At 38.3% G+C, this 21,717-nt stretch overlaps 1 protein-coding gene across 25 annotated transcripts in view; it reads right to left on the bottom strand.

The window, feature by feature from the left end:
* The window catches only part of LPP (LIM domain containing preferred translocation partner in lipoma), a 613,522-nt gene that overhangs the window by 396,321 nt on the left and 195,484 nt on the right, over window positions 1–21,717 (bottom strand). For all 25 annotated transcript variants that reach the window (XM_025042205.1, XM_025042204.1, XM_015599903.2 and 22 more), the window contains one exon: window positions 5,183–5,384. In XM_025042205.1, the coding sequence (XP_024897973.1) occupies window positions 5,183–5,375 (193 nt within the window). In that variant the 5' untranslated portion in view covers window positions 5,376–5,384. The remainder of the gene's footprint in view (window positions 1–5,182; window positions 5,385–21,717) is intronic.

The following is a 21,717-nucleotide window of genomic DNA, read 5'->3' as shown; positions in this document are numbered from 1 at the left end:
AAAATGACTGGCATAAAATCTTTTATAAGTAAATGATTGTTAAATAACTACACAAGAGTAATTCCTTAGAGTTGCATTTTATGGTTTACAAAACATTTTTCACACTCGTTGTTATAGCTGACCCTTAAATTGCCAGCTAATTGCATAAATGAAGGCTATGTGGAGTAGAAAAGTGTCACGCTCAAGGTAGAGAGGTGAAACAGGCTTCAATGTGAATGCCCTGACCACCAAGTCGGTGCTGAACCTTGGCTTTTCTGAGGATCAATAAAGCCTATGAATATTTGGTAAGTTCTGGTATCACTCAAAGAATTTTTTTCTTCCAGAAGATTCAAGGTAAATATCAGATTAATACAATTAATATCTGACCCTTCAGTGAATGAACAGCTTGTCCTTTTCCCCACCTTGAGGCTCTGAAAATTAAAACTCACATATTGTACAGTACAGTGATAGATGAGGCTCAAGATGCTTATCCCGAACCAGAAAAGGGGCATGCTGGCCAAGCCTCAGTCTCATTAGAGTTCCTGATGTTTTAGTGACTTTGCGACTGTGCTCCTCACAGACCATGCATAATTAAAACAAACATCTCAGAAGATGCAATTGCTCTTCTGTGATGGCTGGCAACTTAACAGAATTGTCAAGACTACATAAAGATGTGTCTTTCCCATATGTACCTCAAAAGTCACAGTCCAGATTCACCTTTCATTGAATGGAATAGAGACAATAGGACACCAGAGACAGGAGAGTACACTGCAAGTCTAAATATCTAGATATAAAGTTCAGGGTTCACAATCAGTCCTCATACATTTTCTACCAGTTTTAAAAAAGAAAAAGGTTTTGCTAACTTTAAGAGAAGCAGCACTAAATTGGCCTGTATGCTCAACATAAAAATAGTAGGAAAAATCTATTCTAAATTACTTTCTTTAAACATATTGCCATAGGTGGCTTTCCATTTCTCTCACGTCTTAGCTATCAATTTTGAGAAAACAAATATGTCCCACCTAACCAGATTTCATGACCTCACATCGCTAATGCCTACCTCTCTAAGTATCAATAATCCAGGATTCATTCATTCCTTAGGAGCCAAGCCCCAATCTTGCCTCTTCCAACGTGAGACAATGGAGATGCAGTAAAATGAGCACACTTAGGAAAGCCAAGTTCTGGTCTCAGCTCAGCCTAAACTCCTTGGGTAACTTTGGGAAGTCATTCCTTTTAAGTGTGCCAAAGTTCTTTACAAAAAAAATTATTAGCAGAACACTCTATAAAAGAAAATTATAGCGTATGGTGCCACATAAATATAAGTTGATGTAGAAAACATGTGGATACTTTTTCACGTTCACAGTCAGAATTAAAAAATGAGAGAGCAAACCCCAGAGATGACAGACATGATACCAAGGTGAGAAATGTAATCGGTAACTTCAAGGTAAGTGGTGTAAGAAACTAAAAAGCTTAGGGAATGGCTATAGGAGGGTAAAAGTAACTCAAACACATAGGGTGAGCTGCAGAACCATGAGGCTTAGTAAATAGCAGAGAAGCTAGAAATTGTGCCTGGATAAACAGGTTTATATTGCTACTGCTATGTTTAACTATTATTTCAAACATTATTGAGTACCTGCTAACTGTCAGGTACCCTGCTGGGAGCCGTTGGGAGTAAAGGCATGAGTCAGGCAGCCCCTACTTCTGAAAGTCCCGAGATTGCTGAAGGAAATAGGCTCATAAGTAAGTAAACCTATTAGAAGACACATTGTGGTAATGGTAGGAGATACTAAAGAGGTATGGTGAGATGGAAAAGAGTCCTCGTTAGAAAATCACACAAGGTCCTGGATAAATCTAGACTCAGAGGGAACTTGAGGTCTAGTACCAGCTCGGCTCTGAGCAGGCTGCGCAAATATCTGAAAGTGTAAAAAAAATTTACACTTTCTGCATTGCAGCTTTCACATTTTACACAAGAAAAAGGTGGACTGTGTGACTTCTATTAGCTCTAACTTTCTATCTTTTTGGTTGAGGTTCTTGGAGGCCAGGCTCTGAATTAAGCTATAAATGAAAAGATTTTATGGGATAGAAATTCAGGAGAGTGTATACTAAAGGCAAAGAATAGCGTGAGCTGAGACACAAGACCCTGGCATCATCAATTCACCCTGTAAATAAAAACTGCGTTACCTACTATCTGGGGATTTCACTAATGGCATAGAACATTCTAAATGGACAAAAAAGAAAAAAAAGATGGATATAAACTTTAAAAATGTATAAAAATTTAAACGAAAATAACATGAATTATAAAAATGTTTAGAGTAACAGAGAATGCACTAACATTTAAATTAAATATAAAGTAAAGGAACCCTTATACTTCTAACAAATATCTCGTTATGCCATATAGCAGATGAAGCCATGTAGCTCCACATAAAAAAGTCTGAATATCCATAAACCTTTCCTCATATTTGTCTTTAAAATGTATATATGCAAGGGAAATTTCTTTTCCTTCGTGTATTCAAAAAAGGTTATATTAAAAAAAAGAGAGAGATTGGCAGAATTGCAAGAAAGAATCTAGACTTCAGAAATTAAATGAGACTGAGTTGCTTCAAATAAGGATGCCATATTTCAAACTGTTTATTGTACGAAAAAAATTACTAAGTGCTGCATTCACCCATCCAGCCATCCGCCACCCATCCAAATATATATATACAGAAGAACATACAGACATACATTTGACCATACACAATCATTCCTACTAAAAACACAGTAGCATAATAAGAGCCAAGAGGAACATAAGGACGAGTGAGAAACCATGTCTTGTTGCTTAAATGGGGAAACAAAGCTTACATTCTTATAAGGAAGTAGGAAGTATCTCCATCATATGGGACTTGAGTGCCACATATGCCATGAATAGGACAAGCAGTATAGCACACTGGGTAAAGACAACAGCCTCATTTCAGAAATTCAGTAGCCACGAAACCATAGAGAATGTCACTTCTCTTCTCTAAGCTTACGTTTCTTTATGTGGAAAGACACTTCATAGGGTTGTATGAGAAGGCAATAAAATGATAATGAAAAAGCACGGTGCCTCATACAGACTACATGTTCACTGCATGACAAAGTAAGAGCAGGAGAAATAACAAAAGTAGAAATCTGACAGAATAAGATGTATGTGGAAACCCAGGGAAAGGAGTGATTACTTCTAATCTAGGCCATACCTAGATATTTTGGAGAAGTTGATGTAAGTAAGTTTTTGAATACGGAACAAAAGCATATAGGATGGCATGTAAGAAACAGCAAGGAGTTGAGCAAAAGCTGAAGGGTATCAGAGATTACACCAGTGTCCCTAGAGAACAAGACAGACAGTGAATAAACTTTACATGATAAGTACAGTGAAGCAGGCAGGGCATCTCAAGGCAAGGAGAGTCAGCCAAGGGGCCAAGCCACCGTAATTCATAGACATCAAAGTGAGGGAGCCTGCTTCTCTCCTCCCTCTCCTACATGTAATTTATTAGTCCACTTAATAAAAGACCTGGCCCTACCCTGACCCTTGAGCATACACCCATTGTCATACCTACTAAGACTTCCTCACACATTTGCCTCCTACTCCATAAGGGACAATGTTTTTGTTTCCTCCATATTAGAAGGAAGCCCATTTTAGCTCTCCCCAAAAGTTAGGAGACAGAATAACAACCAACCTAGTAAGCAGACCACGGAAAACACTGAGAAAACAAATGAGGGAGCCAACACATGACTCCTCTTGTCCTTGTGAAGAGGGATTTTCTTCCAGATCCCATTCCTGAGTCCTGCAATGACTAAAGAATGGTGAGCCAAAGAACACCAGTTCCACAAAGTCCTGATTAACTGCAAAGGCATAGTCTCTTTCAAGGCCAACATAACTTCAGGCACTGCCACAGAGATCGGTAAAGCACCAAGGGGGTCATTTATTGTTTTTCCACAGAGAGCTGCTGTGGTCTTGCTGTGGCCCTTTTCCGGAGGAAGGATGCTGAAAGATCCACAGCCACAACTCAGGTGTGCATGCTGGTGCCTGACCTCCCTACCACCTACCTAAGCATCCAGCCATCTTATGTAGCTAAACACTGGGGCTAGGTTTCTGACTTTAGTCTTAAAATATTAATAGACTAGTAGAGTATTTACTGGGGGCAGAGAGAGGATTAGAAGGAAAAGAGAAAGGATGAACTATATCACAGAGTATGAAACAGTCTCGTGGAAAATTGCTGAAACAAAAGCACTAACGTCATCGAAGAAGGAATTAGAAACATCCTGGAGAGAATAAGGTCATTTAAAAAAAAAAAAAAGGTGTGTGTGCATGCGTGTGGGGAGTGGGGTGGGGGTGAGGGGGGATAAGAAAGGGAGGCTGCCTCTTCTCTCTCAGCTCCCAGAAGTCTAATGTTCTTCTGATTGTTAGTTACGTTATCGTTTAATGGGTTTGGATGAACTGCTGACATTCATTGGTAAAAATATAGAACCACTTCAACCTGAGTATGGCACTCTTTATACTGCCTGTGGTGTTTAGTGTGTGAATGTACACATACATATGTACCTGAGAGGCTGAGCTGATGTAGATATTCAAACTCCACTTGAAATAAACTGAATGTACTGCTATTAAAACCGCTAAAACTAGGCTTTACTCAAATTTGTCTGTGAGCATCAACAAATGCAGATCTCACAAAGTTCTCCAGATAACCTTATCCTATAGCAACTTAGGGGAGGAAAAATATCCAGAGAAAGCAAAACAATTCCAGGTGCCTTATTAGGTTCACTTAGTACGGATTTCCCATCAGACTACTGCTTGCCAGCATTTGGACACTCGTCCAAAGACAAGAGGCAGAGTCCACTGGGTGGTAGACATATAGCTCTACAAGACAGTAGGCTAGGGGTGCAAGATAATGCAGAAGAAGGACAGTGAGCTATAAATAGAGGCCAGGGTTGTAGTTGTGGCTCTAGCTCTAATTCACTGTGTAATCATAGCCATATAACCCTTAAGAGGTCTCAATCTCTTTGCCCTAAAGAAAGGGTTAGCTTAGATGGTTTCTGAGTATTCTGTATCCTTTGATAGTTCATGAAATATGATAACCACACTACAAATTCTTGAGCTACCTTTTTCTGACACAACACCATGCCTTAAATCACTTTTATTATATTGAACTCTCCAACTTTCGGCACCCAGCTCTGAAATCCCCACACATACCTTCACTTCCCGGTTGCTTGTATGGATTGTATTTGGGCTTTGGAGCAACGACTGGTGCAAACTTCTTGGGTGGCTGCTGTGTGGACACTGAAATGCTGGGCGTCCCAAAGGAATGGGTGGTCTCCATCCGTGCAGGCACATGGCCAAGGGGTTCACCAGTGCTTTTGGGTGGTAGCCAAGATGGATGAGACATTGTTGGAATCTGGAATTAAAAAGAAAGACAGGAAGCATGAAAGTGGAGGCAACATAGCTCACTTCATTATTATTCCATCTTAAGCCACACTTAATGAAATCTTGAAAAAGCCCTCTGAGAAGAGAGATGAACGAAGGATGAAGGATGAAGGAAAAAGGAAAAAGGAAGAAAAAAGAAGGGAAGAGGAGGAAGAGGAGGAGAAAAATTGAACACTCCCCCAACCAAACTTAAACACCTTTCTCCTGCAAGTTACCTATGTTATTGCCTATCACTCCTCAGGAAATCGATATAAATAAGAAATAATCTCTAACCTGAAGGAGTTTCTGTGGTAGGAGAATACCATTAAGGTTGGAAAAAGCTTCAATTGTATTAATAATCTATTAAAGTAATTATCACACCAATTAAATGATGATACATTACCTAAATGTTGTGCTAAGTTACCTAATTGAAGTGATACGTTACCTAAGGGAGATATAAAAAAATGTTTCTGGTATGCAGAAAAAGATAAGATCACTCCTTGCTAGCAGAACTAAGAAGGCATCATTGATGAGGTGACCTTCACATGGAACTTTGAGTGCTGAGTAGAGGTTGGGCCTGAACAGTGTTAGCAAAGTTATTTGGACAGAAAAGTACATGGCACTTCCAACTAGTGTGGCCGGAGTGGAAAATAAGGAAAAGTAGCTAGCAAAAGAACTAAAATGTCAGATAGAACCAGAGCACCAGACAGCTTTGCATGCAAGCTTGAAGAGTTCAAATTTATTTAAGCATTAAGGAATCACCAGTTTTTTCTTCAAACAGGAGCATAACAAGTGTAAGGCAAGATACTTTAAAATGGTCCCTCTGGCAGAAATAGTTCTGCTCCTCACCAAGGAGCACTTGGAAATTGCAGGGAGGGGGACACTGTTTGTCACTATGCCTGGGACGGTTATTGGTACTTAGTGGCCAGGGGCTATAATGCTCTGGTGAGCTGATATGACAAAGAAATGACCCATCAGCAGCTATGCTGGACCTTTATGAAAAACCTGACTAGCAGGGGGACATACCAACCCAGCCCAGGTGCTGTTCTAACCAGATTAACACACACTATGTGAGGAGAGAAAAATGATGTCTTGCGCGTCAGGGTGAGCCAATCATTCCTGCAGGCAGCATTCAGGCCAGGGCTGAGCCTCAGCGACTGCTGCTCAGGAGAGCTCTCCAAGCCTGATTGCAAGAGCTCTCCAGCACAGGGAGGCCCGGAAGGCACCCGGCACCCACTCCAGCCCCAAATCCACCCAGTAATTTATTAATCGAACTGAATTAATTGAGAGGGCTACATGATTACCTCCAGATGTCTGTAAAGACAAAGAGCACTAGAAATGCAGGAAAAAATAAAGGCCTCAGCACGTGGCATGGCAAAGGAGAGATGGGTGAAGAGAAGAAGGGGGGCTCAGTGTTGCCTGGGTGTTACTGTCAGGTCACACAGCATGAGTGACATGACCTTGGGTGCCCCGCCCCCAAGTCTCCATCAGAGGCCTCAGGCGCCTCCACTCTCTCAAAATTAAGATAAAAGCCCTGTCCTCCTCAACTCCTCAGAATTTTTATGGCAACATTGAGATAACAATATTAAAATGTTTTACGTTCTGCAAAGGGCTATTCAAAGTGAGGAGAGGAAAACTGTTGAAGGTATAGTTTTCTTAACAAAAGAGAATAACATGATTAATAAGAGAACTCTAAATTGGGAATCAGAAGACTTTTTTACTAAAGCAAATGATGACACTGGCTTCCCAGTCTAACAAGGCCTCTCTTTTCCTCTTCTTCCTTTGTATCCTGTGCATATGCTGTGTACATTTAGATTTACTATTTGTGCGTTCCCTGAAAGGGCACGGAGTATATTTTACACATTCCTAAACAACCATTACAAGGCCTAATACAAAACCAATACAGAAAAACAGCCACGAATGTCTGGCTTATTCATGGCTCTTAAGCCTAGCTGCACATTTAGAATCATCTAAGATTTTTTTAAATGAGTTAATACCAAAACCAAGTCCATATCTCAAAGTTTAGAAATATTAATTTTGGTTTTGTTTATATTTTTGATGTTTTAAATTGATTCTCAGTCTTCTACTAAAAGGGGATAAAAGTGCTTATTCTGCTTTCAACATGACTAACTTGAGTATAAGTGGGGAACAAGTAAGATAAAATAAATTTTGAACATTTTAATGCACTATGCGCGTTTATAATATAAATTTTATTTGTACATTATTTTAAAATGGGTTAATATTATCTTCACAACTTCTCTGTAAATCTAAAGTTATTTCAAAATAGAAACTCTAAAAAATGGGTTAATAAAGGATACAGTGATTTCTACAGCAAAGAGGCACTTTTCTAGAGCAATCTCACATTGCCAATTGACTGTGGAATTCTTCTGAGAAAGTATGAAAAATGAAAACTTAAGCATCTATCTGCAAATCATTGACTCCATCGTCCTCTCTGTTCCGCCAGCATCATCCATCACCCCGACATTGCCCTCCCCATGGAGGTGCCTCCAGTTCCACCCCCTCAGCATGCTCGGGTCTGGCCAAGTATCTGTTTGCAGATGATCTTCACAGGATCTTCTTGTATCATTTTTCTGTGTGTCAACAGTGGTCCAGTGACACCATTCTCAGGATTCATAATGAATTTTCATGACCCTGAACCCTTGTTCACGCTGTGCCCACCATCTACGATGTCATTTCTTCCATTCACTTTCTACTGGGCATTTTTTTTTTTTTAATCTCGACCAGCTCAAGTATCTCTGATGCTATAAACATTTCCCTAACTAAACGTCCGCCCCGAAATGAGTAGCTTAATTCCAAGCTCTTCCAGTACTTGTTTCTTCATTATAACAGTTCACACAAAAGCTATATATTCACTTGCTTCTCTGCTTCAATCAGCTGGAAGCTCCTGAGTGGTCCCACTGTACCAGCACAGTGTCTGGCTAAAAAGCCTTAGAAAAATAATACGTTATGCATTATGAATGGATGAGTGATGAGTACTTATCGCCTTGGTTACTCATCCCTTTCTAGAATCTCTTTCTCTCTCTCTTAAACATCCACTAATACAATTATCTATTTTTCCCTCACTTAATTTAGTGATGTAATGAATCATGTTGTTAGATTTCCAGATATTGAACCAGCTTTGTACTTCTGGAAAAAAATGCTACTCAGTCACAGTTGTAGTGTTTTGATATACTAATGAATACGCTATTTTATATAGAATTTTTGTACATGTAATCATAAGTAAGATCATTTCACAGTATTTTTTTTCTCTGCTGTTTTACTTATCATTATTAGGTTTTGATATGGGGGTTCTGCATCCTATTCTACTCTTTGTACTAGTTTAATGATGAAATTTGGAATTATGTGATCTTCAAAGGTTTATCAGAATTCAATGTAACATCATCTAGATATAATACTTTCTTCAATAATAGATCTTAATCATATTTCCAACAATTCTGTTATAATTGTAGCAGTTTTATGCTTCTTTTGAGGTCATTTGTCAGCATTTACATTCTGCCAGTAATTCTGCTGCATCCTTGGGTTTTATCTCTGTTCCCTTTCAACCAAGCTAATTCTCAGTTGAAAATGATGTCTCATCTATGGTGTATCATTTAGACTCTGAGCATCTCTTCCTGCTAGTCCTTAAAGACACACAGTTCATGTTCTCTATCCTCCAGTTCAAGTTATATATCCTTTTCCTACACCTCCACAGCACCTGGAATACTGCCGTCAGCACACTCATCACACACCACTCTGCTTCTCCGCCTCCCTGCTTCTCAAACTAAACTCTTGAATCCTTGAGAGGATAAGTAATTATTATTCTCCAAGCCCAGGGCCTAATATATGATAGGTACTCAATAAAATGTCTGTCGACTTAATGAATGAATACATTTATTTGTCTGGCACTGGAGCTCCAGATGAATCAGATTCTCATCCTGTGTTCAGATGAATCAGATTCTCATCCTGTACTCAAGAAGCTTAAAGCTTACCTGAGTGAGATATATTTATATATGTGAAAAGAGAAATAGAAACCACGAAGCATACCGAAAAATAAATAAATAAATAAAATAAAAACCTGGGACACATCACAGGAGCTAGCACAGGCTTGGCAGGAATCGTCCTGAACAAGAACTTTGAAAGCTGAGTGGCTCTAAAAGATAAATGGAGCTACAAGGATAACGCCTGGAAATGTTGTGTTGTGAGCTTGGGAAGAAACAAGGTATTCGTGAGGGACAGGCAGCAGACTTCTTGTACTAAAATGAGGGATTCAGGGAGAATACTGGAGGAAAAAAAAGTTCGGAAGATAAAATGAGCTTGCGTATTAAAAGTCTTATGTAGGAAAATAAGAAGCTAGAACTTATATCATTGAACAGGAATCTAATAAGGGTGCAAAGCCCATGTAAGAAAAATTAATCCGTGAAAGACAGAACCAAGGAAGGCAATACATAGTACAGACAAGGAAGGCAATGATAGTACAGACATAGAGTCCCTATGGCCCCAGTTCTAGTCTCGGGTTTGCCATTGTGACCTTTAACAAGAGAGGACGCTCATTTGCAAAATGAATGTCTGTAAAGTCCCAATCAGCTCTAATAATCTATCATGTTTTTCTTCTCTGAAATCTTAATTACACCCCTTCATTTTGATAAATAGGTTTGAGGAAACCTCATAAGTTGAGTGAACAAATGAACTAGAACATGTCAGTTGGGGTTTCTCAACTTCTCAGAGAGACACCCAATGTAAACAAAAAGCAGCAGTGGTGAGAGCTGGTTTTGCTGGACCAAAACTTACCCTGTTCTTACTTCCTCTGGTTCTAGATCGGTTTCACTGTAAGCTTATAATCATCATGAAAGCAAGAAGTGAAAGGCAAGAGCTCCACAAAGGCTCTGAAAATACACAAACACTATGAGAAGAGAGGGAAACAAGAGAAATGGCCTTCCTGTAAGCAAGATGCCTACTGCTGAAGGGAGTCTGAGAGCTGGGATGACTTAAGCATTGGACTTTCAGGAATTGTAGTCAAATGCAAAGCAATTAAGAAGAACCTGAGAAGTTTCAGTTATTACCACCTCTGCTGCTCTTCTGTCTTCTCCTCTTAGCTTTTCAGCAGGTATAAGAAAGCCACAGACTAACAATAAACAGCAAGTGTTTATTGAGGACTTACTATATCCTAGCAATTTTCTAATGGCCACATAATCATCTTAGCTATTATATGAGGTAGGGTTGGTTATTATTATCCACATTTATCAGATCTGGAAAGTAAGGCTTTAAGAATTAAATAATGTGCTCAAATGCCAAAGATGAAATTTAGGCATAGGTCTTCAACCTCAAATCCATGGCCTTCATCATGGCACACCCTTCTCTTTGAAGGAAAAAAGAAAACAACACGATCCAAAGGTAGCCATTACTTAGAGACAGGAGATTTTGCTCTTATCTCCATTCCTTGCTTCCAGATCCTACTTGCCATAAAATCTAACAATTATGAGCCACAGGATCACAAAACAATGAAGCCATTAGTCTGACCACACAAATCAAGGCACACAGAATGCAAAAGACTACAAAAGGCCACATGGCAACCAAGGCCCTTCCTCTACAAACAAGAAAACTTAGGGCCACAGGTAAAGTGACATTACATACTAACAAAGCTTCTAAGCCTCTTTAAAGATGCCATGTGAATGTCATCACTATCATCCATATAAATAGAACTAAGTAATGTTTGTTCAACTTTGTCTTCTTTCCTAAAATCAATATTGTACTCTTCTTTAAATATTTACATATATCATCAAAATTTTAAAACCAACCGTTACATGGTATCATCTAACACCCAATGCTATTAGCTTGAAGTAGTGGTTTTCAAAACTGTATACCGATTTCATCTGGGGATCTTTATGCACACATTCTGATTCAAGGGTTAAGAATAGTTGACTTTGAGCATTTATAGTAATCTTTAAATCATGTTCTATTAGTCTCTAAATCTCTCTTGGCAATTAACCCAAGGCCTGACTCTTGGTCAATGTTTGCCAAATAAATGAATGATACTAAAGGAAAAGACAGGTATTAATACCACGATTTTAGTGGTAGCGAGAGACTGAGGTGCTACGCGGCTTAAACGTCAGAAGTAGTTGATGGCAGATTAAAATTTAGGATTCACATCCCTTAGCAACAGTTTCATCATTTAAACAAGGAATTAAGATTTAAATAACACTTTCCTGTCATTTTGAAGGTTTTTCACTAACTTTCCTCCTTATATCGAAGTCATTACCTTCCTAGAATTTCAAACCTGACCCCTTAAACCATCTATTAAAAAGTCATAATGTGCTTGCTCGCATAGGCCACAGCTATCCATCCTTTGCTACATCTTTGTATTCAGCTGAAGGATACCTGATCTTCTGAATTCAGACTCAGCTTCCAGTCTTAAACATACTGTGAGCTCAGAGTACAATGTTTGCTCTCTCTGGGAATAGCATTTTCCTCTGAAAATGAGGTGATGGGATTAGATGAGAACTAATGACATCTCTACTCACAAACACTTACGATTCTATGGAAGATCTGTAAAGCCAGCCAAAAACTAACAAAAGTCATCCATGGAGATTCCAAGTCATCTATAATTCTCCTAGCTCATCAGTGAGAAAACCTTCTCTCTTGGTGGGGGAAAGGGGAGGGTCACCTGTTTCCCTAACTCTTCAGTCCCCCCCATTGTGGGAGGGAGTTTTAGATTGATCTCAGAGATTACCAAGGTATCAATCAAGATTTATTATGCACAAGTAAATAAGTACTTTAGCCATACCATTTCCAAATGATGTAGGGAAGTCCCTACCAGCGTAATTACAAAGTGAATATGCTGTGGCATGTGATGGAAGCGTGGGAAGATAACGTTAAAGAATAAGGCAGGCTGAAAATTGCACACAATTGTTAGCTGAACAACAAATGTAATCACTCTTCCACTGAAGCATGGGATCAGATGAGAGCCCGAAGGGCAAAGTATTATCTGCCATGGGCTGAAAATGTCAATGTATTCACTCAACTTCTCTTTATATGCAGCTTTGGCCCAGCACTGGCTAAGTGCCCCACTCTCTGCATGGACAGCTGGCATTACTCAGAAGGGGTGACTAGAGAACAACTCTACAGAAATGCCAAACCTTTATATAGACTATCTGAGAGACAGTTGGAAATACTGGAAAAAGCCTTGGACTTAGATGCAGAGGACTTGGGTGCAATTTCTAGCTCAGCCACTAATTGGCTCTATGATTTTAGTCACTATATCTCCTTGAACCTCAGTATCTCTCCTGATCCATAAACTAAAGATTAGATGTCCTCTACCTTTCCTTCCAACTGGCATGCTCCATGATTCCTCCTACGAGTCTGCAAGTTGAGTGAGCTGCAGTTTCTTACAAAACTGTCTTAACTCCTAGGAGTCCTGCTGACCAGGGAGTGTAGAGTGAAGGGAGGTAGAGTAAGAATCAACACATTAAATGCCAACCTGCCTTGCACAAATTTAATATGAATACAAGTTAACATTAAAGGAATGATCTTTAACGCTGGTAATACTGTTGGTTGCTAATTGCATTTGAAGATCCCGAGTAAACTAAGAAACAGCAAGGGTGAGAAGCATCAGTCCAGACAATTAAATATTAGTCTCCGATAAAGAAGTGAAGCAGAATATAGACTTATCTCTACAACATACTTTCACTCAGATTCAGAATGTCACTTGAAAAGGCAGCAGTCAGCCCTGGCAGGGAAACAACATCACTGGAAGATCAGGATTCTCAGGAGCATGTAAAAGACAGAATGGAACCAAACCAATTACTAACTAACTGCTCTTTGTGCTCACAACTCCCATCAATCATGAAAAAAAAAACAGACATGAATGCCAACAGCCAGAACAGGCTATTTAATGGTCGAGTGTTCTTTGAGAACCCCAACTGGGAGAAATCCTAAAAACTAATTTGTTCCTTCCAATTTGAATGGTCAAATACCAAGATTTAGAGAAGATAAAGTGGCTTATCCAAGTTAACACAGCAGCTAGTACATATCAGAGGCTGGATTCAAACTTAGTTGTTCTTCCAAAAAGTGTTTGCAGTTGTAAAGCTTCACTAAACAAGCTAGTAATTCCACTGATTGTTGGATGACAACTAAAAAGAGTGGGTAAGAGTCACTGAAATGGACAAGAAATAAATTTCTCTTCCAAAAGACTCGGCACCCATGCCAATGAAAATTAGCAGACCCCAACCTTGCACTCTAGATCACATTTAATAGTAATGCTTCCCCCTTGACTAAGTAAGCAAGAAAATGTTTACCCTCTCTGGACCTCAATTTCTCTAGCTCTAAAATAATAGCATTTAAGAAGATTATCTCCCAAATCCCCTCATGCAGCAAAGTTTTATGCTCTGCAATGGTACGGGTAATCTGTGGAGTGTGCTGTGCTTTCAAAAAATGTGCTCTGAAGAAGTTTCTTCTAAGTTTCTGATTCTAGCAACAGACTTTTCCTATACAAGACTGAGAGAAGGGGTCAAACAATACCTGGAGCCTTTGAGCTCAGTGCACCTCCTTCTAAAAAAAAAAAAAAATCTGGATTTATAAAGTTTCTGAGTACTTGATTCATAAGGGTTTTAAACTCCTGGTTTGTATCTTGCCCTTCCACTAGGATGAAAAAGTTACAGTGGGAAAAATCACCAATATAATTTCTAATGAGGCCTGGCAATCTCTTTGGTGATATCTGGAATCTTCTCGTTCCAAACCCACCAGTAAGTGGGTAGGTCCGCAAGTTAATTACTGCTCACTTGTCTGCATTCCCCTGACAACTTGTTCAAACTTGTATTTAAACACACAAACATTGTGTTTTAGTTATATATTTGCGAGTCTGTTGTGCTCATTAGACGGCGATAGAATTTTACTGGCACTTGAGAGGAGTTTAATTAATTTTAATTTTTAATAATTTTGTTTGTATTTTCCTTTATTACAAATTCACCTGGGTACCCCAATAAAAGTAAGTAGAATAATAGAAAAATAATTTTATTTTAAATATAACTTGCAAAAGTTGAAATATTTAATTTTGTCTTCAATGAATATGAGTCCACTGTTGACAAATCTTGAGTCAAATTTACATCTGACAATACTACATGAAACTCTGTGAAGCAATGTTTATTCGGGCCACATAATCTGCTAAGAGTAATCATAGCAACAAGACAGAGCATTACATTGTTCGCAAAACTGTCACCTGTCAACTGTGTTGTTTATATCCTATTGTCACAAAAACTAGTTGCAAAAATAGCTTAAAGCCTTTGCATATAGTTTGGACACTATAATTTGAACTAATGTTATTGACTTCATGTAATAATATTATAAACATTCCAATTTAATCTTTGTTCTTCTAGTACTTAATTCCCATATTAAATTTCTGATAAACCCAAAATCTACTTTATCCTAAGGTTAAAGTGCAATGATATTGCTAAATCAAAAAAGTATACATTTTTCCAGATATTAGAAAAATAAAAAAGGAAGAAGGAGAGATACAAATTTTCAACCTTCAAGGACCATGAGATACAGTTTTATAAAACAAAGAAATTCAACTTCATGCATTACATGCTCTGAAATAAAACTTCTTCTTTTTTTTTTTTAACACCAATTCGAGAGCCTGAAGAAATTTCTCAGTATTTAAAATGGTATGAAAAACAGATAGGCTTCTCATTAGAATGTGTTATAAATTTAAATTATGTAAGAGAAGCTAGTTTTGCAATTTCGCATTGAATAGCAAAACAATTGAAACCATTTTCAACTGGTGACCTTTTTCTTAAATCATGTTGGAAGTTGTTCCACTTTTATTTCAAGATTTTGAAACAGAGACAAAAACCGTAGATGCATTGACCAATGGCATCTGAGTGAAAACAAGCCAGGCTGTTTCGGATCAGTTTCAGAATGACATAAGTGAATGTTATTCCCTTTTAAATTTCTCTCGATAAGAGTATGGGTGTTACGCCTTCTGCATTTTTATCAATTATTGACCACCGTGCAGAAAAAGACAATGCAAATGTGTAAAAAATGTACTGAATTGGTTAATATTCTTGGGAAAATACACACTAACACACACACACACACACACACACCCCTTACTGTAGACATTTTTAAGGTAGTACCCAAAAACACAACATTCACCAATAGAGAACTTTAATACCCAAGAAGCATGAAATTGTTAATGAAGATACTTCTTTTAATGTGAACCTTAAGTTGAAACTTAACCACCCACCATCTGTAAGGTTGCTTGTACATACCCAATGAGCAGGAGGAGCTCATTACCTCACAAGGCAGCCCCTTCCGTGGCAGTTATAACTGTCAGAAAGTTATGTGTAGCTGAAACCCATATTCCCATAAGAACCACCTATCTGTCTTACTTTGGCCCTCTGGAATCACAAGCCCTCTTGTGTATGGCAGCCCTCTATGTATATAAAATCATTTTTTTTAGTTTCCTACTCATTTTATTTTTAATGTGTTCCAAGTTTAAAAAGTCCTATTCTTCCTTTTTTTCTGACTGGTCTTACAGCTTTAGAACAATAATGTAAAATTTTAAATCTCAAACCAGAAGGTTTCAAACTTTTCTTTAGCAAAAAATTGTTTCTTCGTGCCAAATCTTTAAGAAAATCCCAAGAATAAAATACACGAATTGATAAAATAGTTCCTTGGACTTTATTTACATCTTCATCCTTTGGCAGAATACATTTTACTTGTGGGGGAAGTATAAAATTCATCACAGTTGTCCCTAGGGGGATTGGTTCCAGGATCCTCCTCAGATACCAAATTCTGCGAATGCTCAGGTCCCTTATATAAAAAGACACAGTTTGCACACAACCTACGCACATCCTCTTGTATACTTTAAATCATCTCTAGATTACTTATAACACCTAATAAAATATAAACGTTATGTAAATACATGTTATACTGCATTGTTTAGAGAATAAACAATGTCCTCCCCACCAAAAAATTTGTACATGTTCAGTAAAGACGCAACCATTGTAGGCTTATCTACATAGTACACATCAACAACAACATAACGTTTTATTATTTTCAATCCACAGGTGACTGACTGCAGATGCAGAACCAATGGATACGAAGGGCTGATTGTACTTCTCTTGCCCTCCTACAATGGCTGTGTTATGAACCAGGTCAAAAACCTGCTGCTCTAAAATATTATAACAGTGATTTTAAGTAAATAAAGAACAAAGATGGTGTGTTCCTTTATTTTCCTAATGCCTAATGTGGAGTCTGTCCATCATCAGTGTTAATCAAGTGATTATTATATAAAAGAGAAGGTAAACCTAAAGATTTGAGAATATAAAGAGCTAAGTTCTGCTTCTAAATCATGTTAATTCACATTTCAAACGCCGTTCGCCACAGTTCCTTATAATTAGGGTAATACATTCAAGTTATGCCTGCAGTTTTGGTGCAATTATTAACAGTGCCCCTTTTCGCTCACAAAGTGTCCCAGTTTAGATAATAACTTATATGGTCACTTTACTTATAACACTGCGATAATGAGGTTTTGGTCACTGAATCTAAGAGTATCCTGAATACGGTTGGGTCCTCTCCCAAAGGCTACATATGTCCAAAGGCCTCGCACTATCACTGCAGTTGCCGTGAGGGCAGAGGAATTAGCAGTGGGACATAGAGAAGACTTTGGGGGCTTCCGAGCTCCAGACGCATGTGCTTCACAGCAAAAAGGGCTGAATGTACCAGAATGATTCTATAGGAGTAGAATGTGAGATAACAGCAAAAATCTAGCAGAAGCTAGTACCAATCACCCTACTCACTCAGCTTCTTTCTCCAGAAGCAAAGAACATCACCTTTTCTAAGAAAATTAGATTATTTACTTCAATTATGTCTTTACCACCTGATCACTCCTGTCCCTTACCCCCATCAATATTACCAGTGATTTTATCATATCCACTTGGTTTCAAGTAGAAGAACGATGGGTTTGCCTGGTTCTTAATTTGGAACAGAAAATAAAAGAGTAAACAAGAAACAGAAATAAAAGGTGTCCAAATTTATTCACTAGGGTATTTACTAATAACTAATCTACGTTTCCAAATAGGGATTACCTGAAAGTTAAGGGAGATGAAGTCAAAATAATTCAATGCAGACCCATAACTTATATGTCTATTTAATTTATTTTAAATAAACTTTTATATTGATTTCCATTACAAATTCTAAATGTATATTCCATAGGGGTGGGGGGAGGAGAACATACAAGATGGAAAGTTAACAGCCTTTGCCAGAGACGGAACTCCCCCGAGACATGGTAAGCACTATTATATCATAATACTGCATGTTTCCTTGTAGTACTTTCCAAGATGTTTGAAACCAAAACAGTTAGAATACTCTCCCAGCTCAGGATCTTCCCTCCTTATGGCATTTTTTCTGATAAATAAGAATTCCCCTTAGGGATTCCCTAAAGTAAAGCTGTTGCATTCCCTTCTGTTATATAATTAATTACACTGACAAACAGAGATCTAATAGAACATAATTGTAAATCCATCTTCAATTTAGTACCTACTACATGCAGAGCCTTATGGAAGACACACCCAAAATGTGAAAACCATAACCTTTACTACGTTGGATATGGTGGATTGGCACTCAAACTTGCCACTCTGTAGAGGCTGTCTTGCAAAAGAGAATCTGCCCAAATAGATGTACTGGCTTGAGATTTGGAAGATGAAAGTAAGACAGAGGGCATGCTCCTGTCGCTTTGGCTTGGTTTCTGCTGGAAGCATGGCCACAGAGACCAGGAGTTGTTCTGCATCCACCCTCCTACATTCAGTCTTCAGCACTGTGGCTGTCAAGAAGTAGCTGCAGCAGTGCAAGTAGCTGGACTACATGTCTCAGGGTGCAGTTACCACCTTCCGAATCATGGCTTCTTTGTCTGGTTCACAAGTACAGTACTGTATTCTTGAACTCAACAGTTCCATGGTAGCCTCTTAATTCACAACTGTCCTGATTGTGGAAACGTAATAACTTTGTGAGGTTCTGAGATTCATTACTGAAAGTTTAGCCTTAAGCCTGCTCTATATAATCTTCACAGATTTTTTGAAGTAACCAGCACCATGTATTTAAATCCTTTCTCTTGAAACTATGTAGTCAGGGTTTGTTTCCCTTAGTAAACTCTGACTAAACACTCCTCGGCAAAATTTTTTTCTTTTGGTGATGGTCTCTTTTAACCTTTTGTTAAAGAACCTCTTCTTCAGCATCCTTAAAATTTAATTTGCCATATCATGAAAAGACACAGGTCAAATCATTGTGCAAGCAAATCCTGAATGCCTATGCAAAATGCTTTGATCATCAGAGCCACGCACAGAGGAAACTCAGTAACACCCTCTCAGAGCCCCAAGTCTGGTGGGAAGAGGAATGCTACAACAGGGGAAATACTAAGTGATAGGGAGCAAGCGCGTAGGAAGCTTAATCTCAACTCAGCATTCTAGCCTCAGCTCTATCACTAACTGGCCATGTTTTCTAATCAAGGGGGCTAGAGGGATAAAAGTCCCTTTAAGCTTTAATATTCCACAACTCTATGAGTCTTTGTACTCATGAGGAAATTTACTTGGATTCAAGTCCTAACAAAACTTCCTAAATTTCCAGTTCCCTAAATCTGAAGGTCAGAACCCAAAGGTCACATAACACACAAACCTTATATAGTTAAAATAGGAACAGGAATCCGTGACCCCAAATGTTATGCCCTGTAGCAGCTTACAGCTGAACAGCCTCAGGGATGAAAGTCCAACCTCATGGTTGCAGTGGTTGTTGAGAAAACCAGAGAACCAACAAAGTTTCTTGAGGGCCTTTGTCTTCTTTGAAAATGTCTGCCTCACTGTCTAAAGAAGGGGATAATGTACTGTCCTTCTCTGAAAGTACTCAGACGAATAAAAGAGTAAAAGAAGTATTAGGTAAATGCATTAATGCTAGATCTCTCAAGAAAAAAATCACTAATTTCTTCATGTCCCAGGCAAGAAAATCCCTGAAACTTATAAAAGAGAAGCAGTTTCACGGACAGGAAGAAAAATGTCAAGAGACACAGGTCATACATCTAACGGCATTTCTGATACCAGCTCCAAAGGTGGCCGATGATATATACATGTATAGGTGTATTTATATATATGTAGAATATTATTAGTAAAGGAATTTCAAGGGAAAGCTATGAATGGTACTTTGCAAGCCAGGCAGCAAGAGGAAATATAAATATAGCAGTGATTTTACAATTTTATAATCTAGAGGAAGAAATGGTGATCAGAATTGTGACAAACAATGATGTCCAAAAGAGAAGAGAAACCAGCTCAACTCTGTCATAATTGTCTCAGTTCCTGTAGCAAACGCAACAATGGAAAGACTACAAGGAGGGGCAGAAGCAGTCTTGGTGATGGTGGCTGAGACAGAGACCTTGGAAGAAGAAAATGACATTTCCATCTCCATGGTTATAATAATCTCATAGTGTGTGTTCTCTAAGACTTCCCGCGTGGCTCTGTGCAAGCAGCTTCACCACTTTCTCAGTTATATCTCTTGGAAAATAGACACGGCTATCAGAAGTCAGCAGTGAAACATAATACTGAAAGTTCTTTGAAGGAGTGCAATTGGAGGAAATGAGGCCAGCTCTAGGTTTGCTCACCTGGATGGACAGAATTGCAAAGGCAGATCATGCCTATGTCTGGATTCCAGAACCCAAAGGGGCATTGGCAGGCTCTGGAAATATTCAGGAAACAACTAACCTTAAGGAGATGGAGGCAGTCTAAGTAGTAGGTCATCAGAGCCAAAACCACTCAGGACTGAGAAAGGCAAAGTGGTCCTCCATCCTCAGTCTACTGGCAAGCAGCCAGGTTAGGACACAGATAAGATCTAAGCTGAAAATTAAGTCCCAGTCCCATAGGCGCAAAGTCACAGGAGTTATAATTCATGGAACAAAATGGTACCCTGTTGGTCTGAATTGGGTTGGAGTTACTAAAGGGGTTTCCAAGACCTTGAGACATCAGGTGACCAAGAGATGAAATAGGCAAAATAAATTAACGCTACCAGTAATTCACTGAGGAGACCTCAGTGGCAAACAAATATTGCACGCATAAATAAATAAATACATACATACATACATACATACATACATACATACATACATACATAAATAAATAATGGAATGCATGTACACAACAATAGTCATGAAAATGCAAATTAAAACAGCAATGAGGTATCACTTGTCATACACAGTTTGACAAAAAGTTAAAAGATTCATAAAATTCACTTTCAGATCTGATGTGTGGGGAAACTGAAACAATATTATGTTTCTTCTCATAAACAAACGTGTTCTCTATTTATTTATTAGATGTATAACTTGTCTATGCCTGCTTTGGTGCTACAATGGCGTAGTTAAGTGGTAGTGACAGAGACCATCTGGCCTCCAAGGCCTAAAATATTTAATACCTGGTCCTTTACAAAAAAATTTTTACTAATACCAGTTCTAAACTAAAAAATGTAATTGGTTTTAATTACTAAAGATATAATAAATCTTTTCTTTTTTTCTTAAGTCTTTTGCAAGTTTATTTTTTTTAACATGACCTTTCATTCATATCAGGGTCTATTTTGATATATATATATATTTATGATATAACTTTTTCATTATTGCCTACCAATTATCTCGATACCATTAGAACAATCCTTCCTTTTCAGAATGTTTAGAGGTGGTCTCTTTATTGCATATTCAATTCCAAGGCAGTTGCTCTGTTTCTGGGTGGGTTATGTTACTGCTATGGTCTCCATCCATTCCATCACCAACGCTTCACCATTTCAGTTAGGGTTGCTTTATAATGTACTTTAGCATCTGGCCAGCTGGTCCCTGTTCCTCATTACTCTTGTTTTTCAAATTTCTCCTAGCTATTTTGCCTGTTTTTTATCAAGACAATTTTAGATTTCTTGTTGTTGTTAAGATTCAAGAACAATCAACTTGGGAGTTGTCCTGAGATTACATGAAACATAGGGGAAAATAACTACTTAACGACCTTTATATTTCCATTTAGGAATAAGGTATGTCTTTTAATTTATTCAACGGGTCCTTCATATGACTAAAAAGTTCTAGAATCTCTTTATACAAGCCATGCACAATTCTCATTTAATATTTACTCTTCATCTTGCTGTGAATAGCTTCCCACCCAAAGACTGCAAAGTATTTATTTTCAAATGCCATATACAAAATATAACTGGAAATGAGACGTGAGGAGACATGTTTAACCTTACGGGAACCAAAGAAATGCTAATACCAAAAAAAAGGATCTAACACTGAACACTGGCAGAATTAGGAGATGCTGACT

Source organism: Pteropus alecto, unplaced genomic scaffold (genome assembly GCF_000325575.1).
Source record: "Pteropus alecto unplaced genomic scaffold, ASM32557v1 scaffold88, whole genome shotgun sequence".
Classification (NCBI taxonomy): domain Eukaryota; kingdom Metazoa; phylum Chordata; class Mammalia; order Chiroptera; family Pteropodidae; genus Pteropus; species Pteropus alecto.
This window is presented reverse-complemented; position numbering and strand designations above follow the sequence as displayed.